This window comes from Pleurodeles waltl, chromosome 3_1, assembly GCF_031143425.1.
Source record: "Pleurodeles waltl isolate 20211129_DDA chromosome 3_1, aPleWal1.hap1.20221129, whole genome shotgun sequence".
Classification (NCBI taxonomy): domain Eukaryota; kingdom Metazoa; phylum Chordata; class Amphibia; order Caudata; family Salamandridae; genus Pleurodeles; species Pleurodeles waltl.
This window is the reverse complement of record NC_090440.1, coordinates 794,562,450-794,580,796: the sequence shown is the minus strand read 5'-3', so window position 1 is coordinate 794,580,796 and position 18,347 is coordinate 794,562,450. Positions and strand designations below refer to the sequence as shown.

At 42.7% G+C, this 18,347-nt stretch overlaps 1 protein-coding gene across 7 annotated transcripts in view; it reads left to right on the top strand.

Moving 5' to 3' along the window:
* SCUBE2 (signal peptide, CUB domain and EGF like domain containing 2) overlaps window positions 1-18,347 on the top strand; it is a 369,914-nt gene that overhangs the window by 19,999 nt on the left and 331,568 nt on the right. For all 7 annotated transcript variants that reach the window (XM_069223650.1, XM_069223648.1, XM_069223647.1 and 4 more), the window contains exon 2: window positions 6,696-6,818. In XM_069223650.1, the coding sequence (XP_069079751.1) occupies window positions 6,696-6,818 (123 nt within the window). The remainder of the gene's footprint in view (window positions 1-6,695; window positions 6,819-18,347) is intronic.

Below are 18,347 nucleotides of genomic sequence, written 5' to 3'. Positions count from 1 at the left end.
ATGTTGAGTAGAAAGTAAAGGGCTTCCTTCATGGTCTTGGTGCTGGAGTCGCCAGGCAGATGCCAGTCTCTGTGGAGGGTGGGTTTGGAGGGTTGGATTGAGGCAGAGGTGATGAGGTCTGATATGTCTTCTATGACGTCCTTGTGGGTTCTAAGTGGTCTGTATGTGAGATTAAAGGATTGCAGGGTAAAAAAGAAAATTGGAAGGAGAGGAGCTCAGGACTTAAGTGTGGCCATATTGAAGTTGTTGCAGGGTCATATTGGCTTTTCTAAGATTGCATGTCCCCCTCCAGGAGCAGTCGATATATTGGATGCTGTATCACGAGGAGAGTTGGCATGAAGAATGTGTGTGGAGGGTGGTGTGAATCGTGTTTTTGTGATAAAAAGGGTATCTACGTTGTGGTGTGGGATGATGAAGGTTATGTTGGGAGTGTGACTTAATGCTGAGTGTGTGTTGATGACCATCGGTTGAAGATGGTGTGATGTTGGAGGTGTGTGTATTCTAGTGGGTGGTTTGTGGATGAGTTTGTTGGTGTTAGATGCACAAGTATACTCAGTGCGTTTTTGTCATCTTGGTGTTAGTCGGAATGGTGTGTCTAGTGGTGTTTGAGAGACACAAGGCATTGGCTGACTTACCTTGGCAGTAGAGGTTCTAGTTCTATGTCCTTCAGGTCCAAAGAGGTGACGTCCTTGTCTTGGCCACCCTTACTTTAGGATGCTCAGGCGTGGGATGCCCTGGGAGTGGCAGGGCTTTGAAGGATGTGGAGGTTGAGAAAATGGGATGAACGTGCACTTTCCCATGCCACAATAAATGTTATCCAACAACGTTATTTAGTTCACTTAAAAAAGCTATACTTATTGGAGTGTAAACTATCTATGTGTGTTATTACTTCCGGAACAGAAGCAGGGTCCGGCACTACATTGATGAGAGAATTTTATATTGTTGAACCTTCGATGTATGGCTTCACTTTGAAATGTTCAGTGTTTTTAGGTAGTTTTGTCATTATACTCCATGTGTTTACTTTTAACAAAATTAACTGAAAGGTTTTGTACCTTTAACCTAAAATAGTCAATAGAATGTTATAGGCTCTAGTCCGAACCCTTGAGAAAACCCATAGCTGATGTTTTTCTCATCATTTTATGTTGCAGTTTAACCTAATCCTGATCTGTGCTATATATTGCACATCCATACCAATTTTTACCACTTTGCGTTTTGCTCTGCTATGCTAAATTGGCAGGTGGTTATTTTGACCAGGGAAGAAGCAAGTTACGAGGTCACTATTGTTTATCACAGTTGTGGGGTCTTGCGTAGCAGGCAATGCATACGCGGTCCATGTCAAGATATATTGTGGGCTTACCAAGAACATACAGGGGCTTCAGGCCCACTCATTGGTTGGCATTCCGTCACTCTCATTTGCCTGCTACTTATTCATGTCCCATCTTGTCAGTCTTGTGATTGTCCCTCCCACGGAGCATTGCCTCTTTACCATCACCTTAGATTAGCAGGCTGCTATGCGTTTGCTGCTTGTTTTTCAGGCACAACGCTTTTCTTTGTGGTTAAGTACACCTTGTTTTTTCCCTCTGTCACCTTCATGTACTTCTCTCCCCCTACACTCCGTGTTGCTCTTTGTCACCCGAGTGCTTCTCCCTGACATACTCCATGTTGAACTTACCCCGTTGCTTTTTTGCCTGTGTGTTTCTTCCCCGGTGCACCATCTTGCTCCGTAGCCTGTTTATTCTCTTCTGCACCCTCCTTCTTGCTTGTCTCCCTACCACCAGTCACCATTTTTGCACGCTTTTTTTTCTTTTTAGTTATGTATCCAAAACAAAAAATGCATCTGCGTCATTTTGTGGGCACATTTGTGTGTTGTCCACAGCTACAAATGAATGAGTGCTTCAGCTTCAAGTGCATTTTTCTATTTAAAGTCTTTAGCCAAGCCATGCTGCACATATCGGGATGCATCGGGCATTTAAGAAACCCCTGCGCTAGGCATTGCTGTTGTCCCTGGAACACCAGAAGGCAGATGCCACTGTGAACTCACTAAACTGCCAATTACCTCCTAATTGGGTTCATTACTTGGGGTAGCGATTTAAAACTGTGTGTATACCAACAACATGAAAACCACTCAAAGTCAAATTGTACGAGGAACCCCAATAACTGGAAACTAATTTTGGGGCCAAATAGAAGGGAACCTGTTTTTAATGGGCTCGACCTGATTACCTACTCCTTAAACCGAGAATCAGTGAAAATGTTACATTTGGCATGGTGGCACCCATGAGCACTGAGCTATAGCACTGGAAATTCCCCAGCTCATGACCACAGTCAGTCTATCTAAATGGATTATGGTTTTTAGCCACAAGGAGAAGAAGGAATCTATGCTATTAAAATGTTGCATCAATTCAGCTCATTTCGCCAGCTGAGACTGCTGTTCCAGCTGTTACCTCGCTCATCTGGTACTGTGGTAGGCAGCATTAAGGCTGTTTGTCTATTGTAACTGACCTGCTGCGATTACCTTATTTTAATATAAACACTCACAACACCATTTTGTCACTCAAGGATTATGTAGATACACTTAGTAGGGGAAATCCAATTATTAGTCACCACTTCACAAACACATTCGCACACGCATATCCAACAGTACACATTGAACAGAACTTGTAATGTATACGACATATGCCATAGTTGTATCCCTTCAGCTTGCTCTCAACAGGATTTGGATGCAAAATACACCACAAATGAGCATACGCTAGTGCACTTCATCCATATTGCTTCACACACACACACACAACCCACGTATGGCACACAGACAGCAACACCAGGAGTAAACCATCTCTGATAACCAGGCAGAGGGCATATTATCATTCTAAGACATGTGTGAGTGATTGGTTTAAAGCCTTTAACCGTACCACCCTGACAAGAAAATTACATACTCACAAAAATCATACAGCAGCATCTCATTGACCGTGACACAGCTATCCGTATAGATATGGCCCAGATACCTAGAATGTATTATTGCATGACTACTCCGACTCCTAATAGCTGCAATAAACATACAATAACAAACCTGAACCCATATCCATGCAAACAGAAGCTTTGCGCATTGGACAAAAGCTGAACCATGGTATTATCCGGCATGGAAGTGCCCATGAACAACGATTTATAGACTTAAAGACCTTAGCAAAAGTCCTTATGGGCACCATGATCTGGGAGCATGAGCATATGTGCAAGCCTGAAGCTATGATAATGATATCACTAGGCGTGGACAGTCATTAACACGGACTCGTAGAAACTAAAGCACTAGTGCAGAAACATTTAAGAACTCTTAGACTGCAAAAAGAAAATGGCTGTAAGCAAGCACCCTTGCCCCTGCTGCTATAGAAAAGATACTAGATTCACAGTCTGCTGTCGCCTTTGAACCAGAGAAATAAGTGCAGGATTGCGGTGATCATGATCGTGCTCCAGAGACCACTTCAGCTATACATATTGCTGAACTACCTTAGCAACCTCTAATTGTTTGCATCAATGTTTCTTCGTGCTCGCAACATTAAGGCCCTCATTACGAGTGTGGCGGTCTTAAGACTGCCACACTCACAGTGGGGGTCTGCTGCCACGAAAGTGGCGGTCCGACCTCCACATTACGACCGTGGCAAAAGCACCATGGTCAGACCACCAGCAGTGCCATTTTTAGGGTGGCCGATGGCCTGGCAGTCCCGGCGGTCTTAATCCACCAGGGCAGCGTTGCAAGTTGTGCTGCCCTGGGAATTCCACTGCCATACAAAGTCTGGCAGAGACAGGGTGCCGGGGCCCCTGCACTGCCCATGCACATGACAGCCCTGTTGCGCTTTCCACTGCCTGATTTACAGGCAGTGAAAAGCATGATGGGTGCTATCACACCCGACTCACCGCAACATAGCTGCCGACTCGATTACGAGCTGGCGTCAATGTTGTAGTGAGTTTCTCACTGAGCCGCTGGCCCAGTGGGAAACTTGTAATAGGGCCAGCGGGCAGAAGAGCGGAGTGGCGGTCTTGCGACCCAAAGAGAGGCCGCCCGCCCGCTAAACTCATAATGATGCCCTAAGGGTTCCTAAGGCTTAAAAATAGATGCTGGATGTATATGCACATGGTCCTGTGATCCAACTAACAGTTTCTGGGAGAGAAATGTATTCAGTAGTATTGAGTGCAATTAATTTACAAATCAGAAGGCGCTGACTTACAGACGCAATTTACCAGCAGGGAGCCCTGTTGCAAGCTAGCAAAGCAGGACATCCCCTGCCCTCGCTGTCACTGCACCCTTTATGCAGTTGAGTGCTTCTCTTCAAATTCTTTACATGCTGGCCATCCATAGCAGAGGACCACCCTTGTGATCTTATGCTTCCACTGCTGAGTCTCCAAACATTATGGGTCCTTTGACAAGCCCCAGCATGCACACTTCGCCGCAGTGCTGCAGAGGCCTAGTCCTTGCACTGCTACCTTCCCATCCTCAGACTCTCCTTCTCAGAGACCAAGCTCCTCTGAGTTCCGCAGATCACAGAACACTCTCGAGCATCACACTTTCCATGGGCATCCATTGTAAGCGCAAACTAAGTTTCAGCATCTTCTTCTTGAGTGACTTGCTATCAAGTAAACCTTTTGACACTGGCTTTGCAACCAGCGAACTATCATCGCATTCATGCATTTCACGTTCTTTGCAAGCCCCTGCGGTTCTTTTACCTCAACCCAGGCTTCACTTCATCTCCTCCAACTCCTTCCTGTTTCTAAGTGTCGGGGCCTCTGGCCCTGCCACTAATGATGCTGGTTACTCCTTCAGACTAGTTCCACGACAAAATACAGACGCAACCCCGAGTGGTAGGATGATAATGTATGTGGCTTAAATTCCATAACCTCTTTGGGCTGTCACCATTCCGTCTCCCACATATTAATTTTTCTGCCCATGCTGTACCTTGCAGCCTCAATAACATGATCACACATCTGCCGCCTTCCAAGCGTTGCCCTGTACTTTAATTGCCCCCATACAGCCCACAATAAATGGCTCACAAAGTGTGCACTCTGGTACGAGCCCCTACATATCGCCGCACCAGCGCCCTACAGACCCTCCCTGCAGTGCCCCAGCAGGATCCCCCCTTAGCAACAGTCTTTGCGCTTTCCGCCCCCTCATAACTCCAACGCCCCAGGCACCCTCAGTTAAATATTGGTGACATTTGGACTATGTACATTTGTATTACTTCCACCCGCCAGCAAGCTGAACTAAACGCCCGAAGCCTTAGTCCACTCGGCTGGTCACGTGGTTGGATCCTGGCTAGGCCTCTCAGCCTCCCATCCTTCCGAGACTGGCAAATCGAGCGCTATTTATTTTGTTAGTAATAAAAATCATTAGTTACAGCGATGGACCTCAAGGCAGAAGTGTCGTGTGAAGCTTGCACGGTTATTTGCATACAAGACCACTGCCTGGAGAGCTCTCCCAGCCCCCTCCATATCAGACATGCTTCTCCCTGCACCCCTCTCAGTTTTGAAGGATCGGAAATCCGTGATATATTGTGTATTTTATCTTATTGGGGTGTTTGTAAAGTGTGGGCCGGGGGGGTGGGACGGCGTCGCTACGTGCCTGAAGTGTGGCGGTGCTACACTGTGCACGCGAGGGTGTTTACATAACTCAGAAAGTACATAAATAGAGTATGTGTTTTTGTTGGGGGGTGGGAAGGGGAATGGTTGTTGAGAGGCATGACTAGCACGGGAGGGGAGGAGACGGGCACGTCAGGCAGTCAACACTGTCAAGCAGTGTTCTGTGCATCTAGCCAGCAGACAACACAAGTCCACACTCATCCCAAACCCCATTTAACTACTATGATCGCCCTAATCCGTTACTAGAGACCCTTACATCCCCTACCTCTCCTTTACTCACCCCAAACCTCATTTTACTCCTATGATCTCCCAATTAACACTTTTGGATTCTTCCCTCCTCTATCCCTCCATTATTCTATTCAAATCAACTAAGAGACACTCACATGTCCTCTGCTCAAATTCACTCATACCTTCATATACTAATCCGTTTGGGTTTCGGAGTAGCGTGCTATTCACCGAAAAGCGCTTCGATGCCTCATCAGGTGTGGTAAGCGCTATATAAATACACACACACCCATTTGGAAATTAATTATTGCGGTACCTGCGGATGTTTTCCAGTAGTACTGCTTCGGATGTGCATAAGAATTAGCAGTGCCAATAACCATTTCACATGATTACCTCTGCTCTTGTAGTCCGTTTGTCTATTGAATAAAAAAGAAAGAGCAAGCAAGTTGTCAGTTGCAGTAATAGAAGGAACACATAGAGAAGTCGCTATTCCCTCCATTAGCTCGACTGACCAAATATTCATATTTCATTACTTGAAAGCGATATAGGCTCTGAATTTTATGAAAAAAACAAGAATAACGTGGAAGAGGAAAAAGGGTGTTTAGAAATAATGGCAATATAAATGCCACTTGACTATCGTGAACTATAAACTGGTAATAACGGGTACATTTCGTGGCACCATTGGAGTAGCAGTATACAGAGCACCCAATGTGATAAATAGCATGTTATTCACATTATTATGGGGGTTTATTCATCTCTTCCTGTCTAGATGTTCACGGTTTGGTATAATGTGTCGTCGCCTCTGCATTGTAAATGCAGGCTCTGAGTAAATGTTTTCTTTAATTTTTCAGATATTGATGAGTGTGTCCATGGACTTGACAACTGCCATCCGGATGCAATTTGCCAAAATACGCCCAAGTCGTACAAGTGCACGTGCAGGCCTGGCTACCAAGGCAATGGGACGACGTGTGAAGGTGAGTGTGTTGTAGCGTTGGCACGTCGCAGTCTACCGGTGAACCCCAAATCAGACGTGTCTCTGAATTGAAATAGTCAATTCGTACTTTACCTTTGATAAAGAGTCAGAGGCATTTGGTACAAACACCACACCTTCATGAGTTGATTTCAATTTTAAAACCTTCTGGGCCTGATTACAACTTTGGCGGAGGGGGTTAATCCGTCCCAAATGTGACAGATATCCCACCCACCGTATTACGAGTCCATTATATCCTATGGAACTCGTAATACGGTGGGCAGGATACTCGTCACATTTGGGACGGATTAACCCCCTCCGCCAAAGTTGTAATCAGGCCCTCATTCTGATATCTTCTGTCAGCCCCATTCTGGGAACACTGTGGGCATTGCAAAGAATAGTGAAACCGAGCCCAGAAGTGCATTAGAGCCACATAAGCGATAAACACCTGATGAATATTGCAGAAGTCTTTCCACACCTTTGAACAAAATCCAAAATGGTTTGATTCAAGCTAGACTGCAATAATTTACTCTATCCTCTGTATAGTTCTACATGTTGCTACCCTTAATGGGACCTACTTTAAGATTGGCTTTTTGTGCACATTATTACTACCGGGCTGCACACGTGAAGTGGCAGAAATCTATGTCTGTGTATTCTACTTATAGCAGTAAACCCTATAGTATGATTACATTTGTGCAGTAGTAAATCTAGGGTTGAGGATGAGAACATGGAGTTTCCTAGGGATAGATGGTCATTAGGAAGGAAGTAAACACCCACTTTTAATATCTTTGTGTATATGTACTAAAGTTCCCTAAGGTGTTCACATCCAATTTACACACCTAACGTTTGTATAAAATAAGTCTGGCCTAAATATGGCAATTGTGTACTAGATATATAGCAGTACAGTATTTATTGAAGATGCAGGGAAAGGGCACCCTTCTGCTAGAAATATATTTTATTGCTGGAGAAAAACATTATGGCAAATTTAGATCTTGGAAGTAACTCTAAACCAGTTTTCATTTCAGCTCCAGGGTACGATTAGGCATATGTATGGAAAATAAAAAAATGTCATACATTTCTGTGCGTAGACGATGATTTTTTTTTGATTCATGAATCCCATGGAATTGGTGACTTTATGCCAATCGTATCCATAAAGCTAAGTACCATAAGAGTTACTAACTTTTTTATTACCCTGCCTCTGAATGATTTGAGCTATAGCCATATAAGTTGGCAAGCCTGCTTCTGTAGTATGGTACCTCCTCAGTGTAACCGCCCATGCTTTCCATGATCCCATCCTGTCAGAATTGGTGTCAGAATTTAGATACCTCAATATTTTATGGTTGGGACCTTGTTTTTCCTGAAATTGTTAACATGACTTAGTTCACTTGGGAAAGTGAACTAGATTTGATTTTCTGGCGGTTTTCAACCTACGTCTATTTCAGATATGTGGTTTCAAGCCAAGAACTATCTAACCTCAGCAAAGATAAGGAGGCAGTATTTTTAGGTGATTATTCAAGAGCATTACATTTTGACTATCTAATTCATGACTTAATCCATGACTTAAAATGTGGCTATGTAGGGTAGGCGGGGTTAAGGCTTTTTGTTTTGAGTCTTGTGACAAGATGTACAAAACACTGGTTGTAAAATATTGGTTGCAACCAGTATTTTTTCCACCAGTGTGTAGTTTTGCGAACTGGCTTATTTACTAATACAGAAATGTTTTTAATCATAGAGGGTCGAAATCTGACCTACTTTATCAATCTGCATATGGTAGGTTGCAAATTGCGACTCACTACGATTGGTTACACTCACAGGGATGGTGGCCTGCTAGGGTGGCAGCTTTATTTTTGCATAAAAGCTTTGGGTTGCTTGATAGCCTTACTTAATCAAGATTCAAACAAAGGTGTGTTATAATCATTGTGGAGGAGGTATGTACTGGGTATGGAACAGGTGAACAGTCTTGGAATCTCTAATCGTGAAAGAATCCAGTCAAGAGGAGTTGAGACCGCCTTCAATATTATTTGGCTGATGTGTCCTGTGGTTCAAGGTAGCGCTTGATAATAAGTTTGTGAATTTCCTCAGGCACAGGTAGTTTTGATGTACTCCAAGCAATGGATTAAGAGTGATCCACAGGAGGGTGGTTGGTATTTTGAGGATTGTGCCACCATGTTTTTTGTTGCTCGAATTACCGCTGGCAGATTATTAAAAAGTTGCCTGAGCTTCGTGTTAAAAGAGAGTGGAAATTTTCTTTGGCTAGCTCAGCCGTTTTCTCCAGGAAGGAGACCTGTTTTAGTGGTTAAATTGATGTGCCTGGCACCCGGAGGGTGGGATTAAATTCAGGTTCAGAACTGACAGTAGATAGTCACGCTCAAACTACCTAGGTTTAAGACTATAACTATATGTTTAGACATATAAACACGCATAAAGGTGCATTGTAATTCAAAATGTATAATATTAAGACTGTGCAGTATGTAGTTAGTAGAATGTCAATTACAACTTTCTGTCCCTGTTCCTCTTGCATCCTGGTTTCTATAATCTGTTCCTGGCTGGACTCCACACACCGTACTGTTCTATGTGCACCACCGGATGTTCGAGACGCATTTGCTACAATGCACGTTTTCTGTAAATAACTTTACTGCTTTTTCGTGCAAGTCTCATTATATCAAGTGCCTTAAATAAACGGCCTTATTTATGCATGGTGTCCTCGAAGGGAACGCTCTTAAGGCAGGCTTCTAACTCTTTCGTTTGTTAATTTATGGTATACTGACGCTATGTGTTTCTGTTGCTCTCTTTCTTTGTCACCTTTCCAGTGGGTTTGACAATGACCTTCTGACACCGTGCAGGCAATGGTTATTTGCTGTGTTCCAGTGGCAAGTGAAGTTTTGCCTCATGGTAGTGATGTGGGAGTGGTTTCAAGCATCCCTTCTTCTGTTTTGGGGACTTTGGTGTGGTGATGTTGGTAGCACGACTTAAGTACAGAGTAACTTGGATCTCTGTTCAAACTTCCCCTTGCTTGTACCTCATTCTGTACCCTTGCTTGCATGCACCACTGCTGGGCTGAATCTGTGTACATTTCAGTGGACATATACGTGCACTCCCTGCTGTTTCTACTTTTGTTCACACACTATTTTCCTGTGTAGTGGGTGGCTGCCTCACATCTACTGCCTAGATGAGGGCTCTCCTACCAGCTTCCTAGTTGCACATGGCATATAAAAGAACATTCACGAGAAATTACTCCAGTGCCACCCACTTCATGGCGCTGACATTTATGGCCCAATTTAGAGTTTGGCCTAGGGGCTACTCCATCACAACAGTGATGGATTTCCTGTCCGCCGAAATATAAATCCCATAGGATATAATGGGATTTATATTTCGGTGGATGAGATATCAATCGCTGTTGTGACTGAGTAGCCTCTCCACCAAACTCTAAATCAGGCTTTCACTCTTGAGACCTGTCAAATTTCCCAGATGCAGCGTGAGGGTGGTTTGGAGTATGTGGGTGAAACTCATCTTTGTTCTCGCACTGCTTTGGGCTGCATGACTGCTAGCATTCATGTTTATTGTGGATGCTTTCGTAGGCACAAATGGCAATATCAGGCAAAGCCAGAAATGCTAGTGACGAGGGGAATATTTAGTAGTCGGAGATCACATGAAAAACACGTATGCCTATGTAAAGCCTGAACAAATTTATTTAGTAAATCAAGCAAAGTGCAATACTTCCATGGCAAGAGAATGGATAGTCCCTCTGTAGCAGTAAGCATCCAATGTTGACCCCATTCCAATTTGGATGACTTATAGAGGTTTCTGTGTACTTTGCGTTGAATGAGAGTACATGTGACAGAAACCAAAACTCATGTGAGCAGGTGCACTGCTTTCCCATGAGAAGAACGAAAAAGGAATTTGAAAGAGATACAAGAAACGTTAACTACCAGACAGTAAGCAAGGCATTCATGAATCCTCCCTTAGAAGTACCAAACATGAGAAAGTGTCTGAAGACGTCTGAAGTGAGAATGCAGAGCAGGTCTGCGTATAACATCGGCAAAATATCGAAACAAAATGGCAGCTAAAGACTCAACGTGGCATTAGGTATTACGGTGGGTTTAAAGTAGTTTGTGTGTGGTTAATCTAAGTAATCCTCATGAAGCGAGGAAAACCCTGTGGTTTACTTACATGAGATTCAGCAGAGGGTTGAATAATTTTCTGAAAGACTTTCTTATTAGAAGCTCTTTACATAGAAAAGCCCACAACATATTTCCATAACTCATTTTCCAGTGGCAGTAGTAGAGACACGGTCGATGATAAATTTGCTAATGGCTGGAACATGGTTTCTAGATCAACACGCCAGCCCAGACTATTTTTTTATCACTTGTGCCAAAATGGCAGCGTGCTGAGCTCGGTACATGTGATTGCTGGACCGTCTTTAAATTAAAACCATTTACAACCCAAGGAAATGCCACCTGATAAAAAGAATAATAGTAGATGGGAATTGGATTGACATGTTTTATAAATGATATATAATTAACCATGAAGACATTTCCTCATAGGCCCAGAATTTAAGAAAACACAGATAGGCTTTTCAGGTTGTGTGTGTGTGTGTGTTGCGTATTTTTGAAAGAAGCTTGCACCATTGCTGCACCTGCGTTAACTGTTAAGTTTGTGTGAGCATGGACGTCTGTCAGCGGCATTATACATGGACGTCTTCTAGCGGCATTATACAAGGACGTCTGCTAGCGGCATTATATCTGTGTTATGTAATGTATTTTTGCGCAACACACATTTTCCCATTACTTTATCTCTTAGCCCTTTGCAGAGCTCGCCTGTGGTTGTTGGTATGCCAAGGGGCCTGGACACCCAGACTGATTTCAGTGCACATGTCTTGGTTTAATCAGAAGTGAATCGTGAACAAATGAAGGGTTTTTCCCTATGGATGTCTGTTGAGTAGAAGGAGGTAAATCTTGCAACCTGCATTTCAAACTTGTGTAGAGTTTTTATATATGTTTGCTTGTTTCTGCGGAGTATAATGCATCAAGAGTACAGGTCTTGACCTTTCGCCTAACCTCTATCAGTTGTGGAAGTGCAGTTTATCAATTGCAATCTCATTGGACCTACTCTGGGGGTTGGGTTACCTCCTTTCCTAAGTGTTGCTGGGTGATTGTGCTTGGTGGTAGATGGTGTAAACGCTCATCAGCTGAGCCTAGAGCTGACCTATTAGTAGAGTGACCTGATGTATTTAATTATTTTGGGATATGGTGTTACTTGTGTTGCCTAACTCAGGTAGTGCACTTGAAACCTACATGGACTCTGAACAGTATTGTATCTGCTCCGTGTCTCCTGTTTCTCTGAATCTGTGTTTTGCAAAGGCCCTTTTTGAATTTCACAGGGGTATACTCATTCAGTAGTGTGATGGGTTATTCTGTAGTACCTGGAATTGGATGGGGAGTTGTGAGATGCTGGTAGAAATCAGCTTGGTGTGTTGAAGGGAGATTAGTCAGTCCTGTAGGAGAGGAGGTAGTCAGAGCTCGGTCTTCAAATCAGCAAAACATAGCCATGGAGATAAGCAACCGTATGAGCCACTTGTTCTGTATACCAAGCGTTGCCAGAAGGCAGGCTGTCTCGTCGGTAAAACACAAGGAGGTGTAATGGAGACCACTACAGCCACAGATGCACGGATCAGAGTGAATGCCAGCCTCTGCCGGGGTTTCCCTTGGGGAAAACACAAGGCAGGCAATGGAGATGCCCACAGCAAATACATGTGCCAGACTGTGGCCATCCGCCCAGTCTCAGTACATTAATAAATATTGAAGCAATGAAATCTGATGTGTTGGACCAACCTGTGATGCAGAAGGCCAGACACCTCTGCGCTCCACTACTGCTGCCACTCCGCACCTCCTTGACTTACATAGGGGTGTGGAGGAAGGCTGGTAGTCAGTGGGCTACCAGAATAAACTTTCATTTATGAAGTGCAGTGGCCTGTGTTCTGGGTCCATCCAGGATGTAACAGGACAAGTGAATATATCGCCCGTCTAGCTCTCATTAACATACCTCTTCTGTTCCTTTTATATAAATTCACTTATTTCTAATACTACGCACTCACAATCGCTGTTCTCATTCGCTCTTACCTTAAATTCCCCTCACTCAGTTTTCTCCTTCTCATACTCTCCCCATCATTCTCCCATCTAGTCCTCTTACACTCAATAATGCGGGATGGTCCAAATCTAGACCCCTGGCTGTGCATGAGTATGTCAGATGTTGCCTTATGCTGGTTGAATACAGAATCCATGCAAAAATGCCACCCGGTGCCCCGCCCCACTAAACAAGCATAGAGAATAAAAAACGTGTATGTCAAATACTAATAACTTAAATTTGTATATAGACTTCTTCTCCTGCATCTGTTACTTTTAAGCACTTTAAACAAGAGGTGTTACTATTACCTAATTTAATTTTACTCAATCCACTTACCTTAGAACGGTGGTAGACTGAGCGGGTCCTGCCTGGATTCGAACTCTTGACTACTGCATGCTCTAGCAACAATTCCCTGAGTCATTCTGTTGGCTTAATGTGAAGTTATAGCATTAAAAAGATGTGAAGGCAGCAATCTAGGAAAGATGCAGGCCGAAAATAGCTGTGAATTGAACATTGGGGGGGGCGTAAAGAGCTCTTTGTTCTTGGACTTTTAGATTGGGTTGATTTGTAATGTCACCAGTCCTCAGTTCAAGACTGTCCAACACATATCTTTCCATGGAACACTTCTTTCTATATATACAAGAGCTACTGCAGTCTTCTCTCTGATGTTTAAGTTTGGCCATGTTTGAAGCCTTTTCTTTATTTTTCCAGCAATGTAGCAAATTTTGTAAACTGCTGCGGCTCACTTTAAGTAAGGAACACAACAGTGATTTGTCTTTTGCGCCTCTCTATATTTAAACCTCCTTGTGACAAACGTGTCCATATACTTTATAAAAAAAAATGCTAAGGAGAGGAGCCTTCATTAGAGTAACTCGAGTGATTCCACTTGCAACCTGTGAGTTTGAGGACACAGTGACATTGCGACATTTGTCTAGTATAGTCATTAGACCTGTGTCCATAACCGATCTGTTTGTGTATCGTCTCTCTCCAAATCCAGCCAGAGTACAGAGTTGCAATTAGAAAATGATGAGGTTACTACACAGATCAGCAGTTCCTAACCTGGGGTCCATGATTGGCTACTCAGGGGCTCTACAACAGTTGGGGCAAATAAATAACATTAACTAATTAATTAAGTGTCTATATACATAAAAAGAAAAACTAAAAAGGTTAAAGTGCTCATTAAATGTGAAGGACTTTAAAATTTGAGGCTACAGATTACGTTGATATCATTAGCTTGATTTTTTGGGAACAGAGCAAGCGCAGCAAACAAATTGTAGTATGCGTGATTGGTGGCATCAGTTGAAAAACCGGAAGCACCTACAAAAAGATAGCAAGCTGTAGGACCAAAAACAGGCAGTTGCATGTTAGAACCTAGCTCATTGCTTCCTCTTTTAGAACTAAAATACATTTCGAAAAGCTCCAACCTTCTGCAGTTTTACACATAGCGCATTATCAACCCAAAGGTATTGGGGGCACTTTACATGAACCCCAGTTACATTACAAAATATCACATTCAGTTTTTTTAGGGATGGAGAGATTGCGAACGCCGAGACTCGAACCTGGTTCCTCGGTTCATAAATCAGCAGCTCTGGGGGTAATGCTGCGTCCTGTCCCCAAACCATCCTCTTCCTCAAACATTGATTAGTCCTTACCATTAAAACTTTTATTTGTGTATATTTTTGTTTGTGAAAGACATATTTAATAACTTGTGTGTTTGTTTGATGCATACTTGTTTCTGTATTTTTGTGTATTGTTTTGTGGTTTGGATCAAATTGCTTATGCCTGGGTGCAGCTTACAGTATTGATGCACCAGGGGTCCACAGATTAAAAATTCAAAAGAATAAAAAACACAGATTTAAAACAATGCTAATCAACTGATGGCTGAAACGAGGTGTTGGCTCAATCGTTTCTGTAATAACCATCTGTTTGTTACTAAAAAACAATTCTTGGGTGTTTCCATCCTATTAACGTTTTTACACAAACAACATTTTGAGACATAACATCATGATTTTGAGCTTCTGCAGATTGTCGGGGCAAAAGCAGTTGGGACACAGCAGTATTCATTGCACTGACCTTATTTTCATGCTTCCTAAATGTTAACAAGCTATTTTCCTTGAGAGCCCTTACAAGGTTGTGTGTGTTTGTTCCTTGTCTGGAGATGGAACCCTTCAAATGCAAGGGAGGGCCTTAGACTTTCCATTCTCTTTCCACAAATACTGATTAGTCCAGCTGCAAGCCACACCAGGGCCTCTTTCATGGACATTGATTCACCAGAATTCCAGGGGTAAAGGAAGTGACATCACGCAGCCGTTAGCCTCCGAAAGTCATTATGGGGTTAACTCCTTATCGCCTTTCTAATTCTTCAGCAGCCTTCTATTTTCTATTTGTAAGCTAGTGGAAGGACAAGGAATGGAAACTGCAGGGAGGTCTCGGAGCTTTGCTTGCTCTGTGTTGCTGCTGCTGCTTTCAGGACCCCTGAGAGGAGGCGAAGCATGGGGCTGAGCCAGGGGTAGCATCTGCCTTCCTTAATTGGCACCCATGCCGCCCAACCATATCCCTCAGCCACCTCTAAACTCATCATGCTCTAGATACTTTCACAAATCTCTCAGGGTGATTTGGTAGCTGCATGAAGCTCCCTGTCCTATTTTCCTGCCTTCTATTTTGGGAAGGAAGAACAGTATCATGTTTGTGGTCATGGTGTGACAGTGCAGCTTATCTTCCTAGAAAAAAGAGCAAATTAATGGCCAGAGGTAGAGAATTTGATTATGCATTTTTACACCTAAGACTTAAGTATGCATCTGATAGCTCAGTTTTTTACAGTGCTTTTTTCCTCAAAACGTCAATAAACCAGCTTGATTTTCAGTCCTTTCTTTCCACATCACCTCTAGCGACTTCACATTATTTTACTCTTTTTTTTTTTTTTGAATGGGGAAAATCTGTTTCTCTATTATGGGTTAACTATGAGGCATGAACTCCCTCTGGGCGTTCAAGACATCTCTGCTCTCAAACCCTTCTTTATTTATGTAAAAACCATGCTTATTGAACTGCGTCTTGCCTGTCTGGATACTGATCGGCACAGTTTATGAAAACCTTTCATTCGGTTTCCCTTTGATCACACACAGTCTCATGAAGTGAATAATCGTCAGCATATTGCACATGCGCATTCTTGTGTATGTACAGTAGACAGTCCCTAAACATGGATAAAGGCGTAGAACTCAGAAAATTTCTGATCTAAGCACAAAACTAAGGTCAACATGTATTCATTGGGAACTGCTTAAATGAGGACTGAGTTCAGCACATAATACCCTAAAAGGAAGTAAGATGGAAGAAATTAGGGAAACCCAAATAAAACCTGCCAGCCTCCTCACCTAACGCGTAGCAGAGCCGGCTCAGTTTAAATCGTAAAATGTCTTCTAAATCAGGCTTTTGTGCAGCACAGAGTTGAAACTGTTAAAAAATGAGCTGACTGCAGTACGGTTTCCCCCTTTACATACAAAAAACCACAGACTCTTATTGCAGGAAATTCTTGGTATCTAATTGTGTGCTTTTCCTAGGTGAGAAAGCAGACTTGTTTCTCTCCTGTAGCCAATAAAAAAAAAATCAGGAGATGTCTGTTCTGCCACTTTTTTCTGTTGTTTACTTCATAAGCAGTTCCATGGTATTCCCGCCAAGCACGCTGCAGCAGCATGGGAACACCAACATTTAAAGCTTTTTACAGCACTTGAAGTTTCCCATTAATGCTTTTCAGTATGAAGAACTAACAAAGACGCCAACTTATTCAAATCAAACTCAGTAAATCAGTTGTAACATTGTTGCATAGTGGACCATCCTAACACTAGATTTTCTTTAAAAATTGTGCTTTGTTTGATAGTTTTCCCTAATGCATAGCTGTAGGTTCACAAATGGAGTATCCCCTTTATTCAGCAACTTGACCCACTCAATATCCTGGTTTCTTATTTCCATTGTATTGCTAGGTATGATTAGCTTCGGTTGTTTTAGAAAGATTTCCCTACTGAGTTTATCAAGCAGTCTTAACTCTGATTGGCCTTGAGAAAACGGCTCCAAACCTTCCTGACAACGCCTGGTTTAACTGTAAGTGCGACCCATTCCTTCTCCTTCCATCCACATCTTCATGGATTTCCCAAACGTCCCATCCTATTGAGCTCTCTTTTCCATATCGTGAGTATACAACTACACAGTCCTTGATGCAGTAGTAGAATAGAAAGCAAGGAAAGACTATTCAAGGCGAGGAACACTCCTGAGCTCTTGAAGCTGGTCTGTTGGAGTGCGGCCGCAATAAAGTTGTTTGGTTGTAGTTTTTTTCTTCTGAGTGTCTGGTGTTGACACATCACTGGGCATGTCCCCTTGCAGCTCAGACTCTTTATTTGAGGAGGTATTGAACATTATGCTTTTAAATATCTAACTGCTTACAGCCTGGCAGAGCATCACTCTTATGATATCCAAATGGAGTAGAATACGTATTGGGAGATGCATTGAAGTAAAGTGTGCGGAAATATATTACCACAGGAATAACTACAATGATCATAGTGCAGTAGAACATTCAAATTTGAAGTGTTAATCTTTTTAATTTTAATTCAGAGATGAACTGTACAATTTAGAGCTACACAATCCACAATGTATTGGGAGCCCAGCAAGAGCGAAAGAGATATTAAAACCAAGGTGTACACATCTGACCAACATTGATGTTGGGTTTGTGAAAAGCAGCTACGATACAGCTTATTTAATGTAAAGTTTTGAATTATGTGAGGATCCATCCTGTTCTAATTCCCAGTTAAAGCAAAGGCACTCTGACACCCTCTGGTATCCTGTCCATCATATATAAATACATATACTGCACCCCCCTGCGATTCCTCTTGTGAAGCACAGTATTGTGGTGAAAACACCCATGTTGCTTCCACTCCTACATGCTGCCATGCACAAGTCTGGTAAACTCCTATAAAGTGCTGGCAAGCCTGCAGCGTGTTGTAAAATGGAGGTACGATATTAAATTGAAAGAAGTGATCGGCCTTTGTAATTGACTAAGTTCGTTTTGGACTCATCCGGTATCACTGAGACAATATTATTGTGAACGCCAGGTCTTGTAGGTCCTTATTAAAAAAATGAAATACAATTATTCTTATCCCTTAGAAATATTAAGATGCCTTTTATTTAAGTGTGTATTTCGATAAAATCATACAACGGTGTCTCCTGTGACTATTTATGTTTTTTCTCCAAAGTATTTTGCAACCGCTGCGTCAGGGGGTAGCTCCAAAGGGGTTGTTTGGGGTGATACATCCCTCTAAAATATATTCTGTAGTAAATAGTTGGGTACAAGTTCTTTCAGTCGGGTAATGTGAAGTGTCTGTCGGATTTCATCTGGGATTTTCACATGCCCACACCGACAAATAAA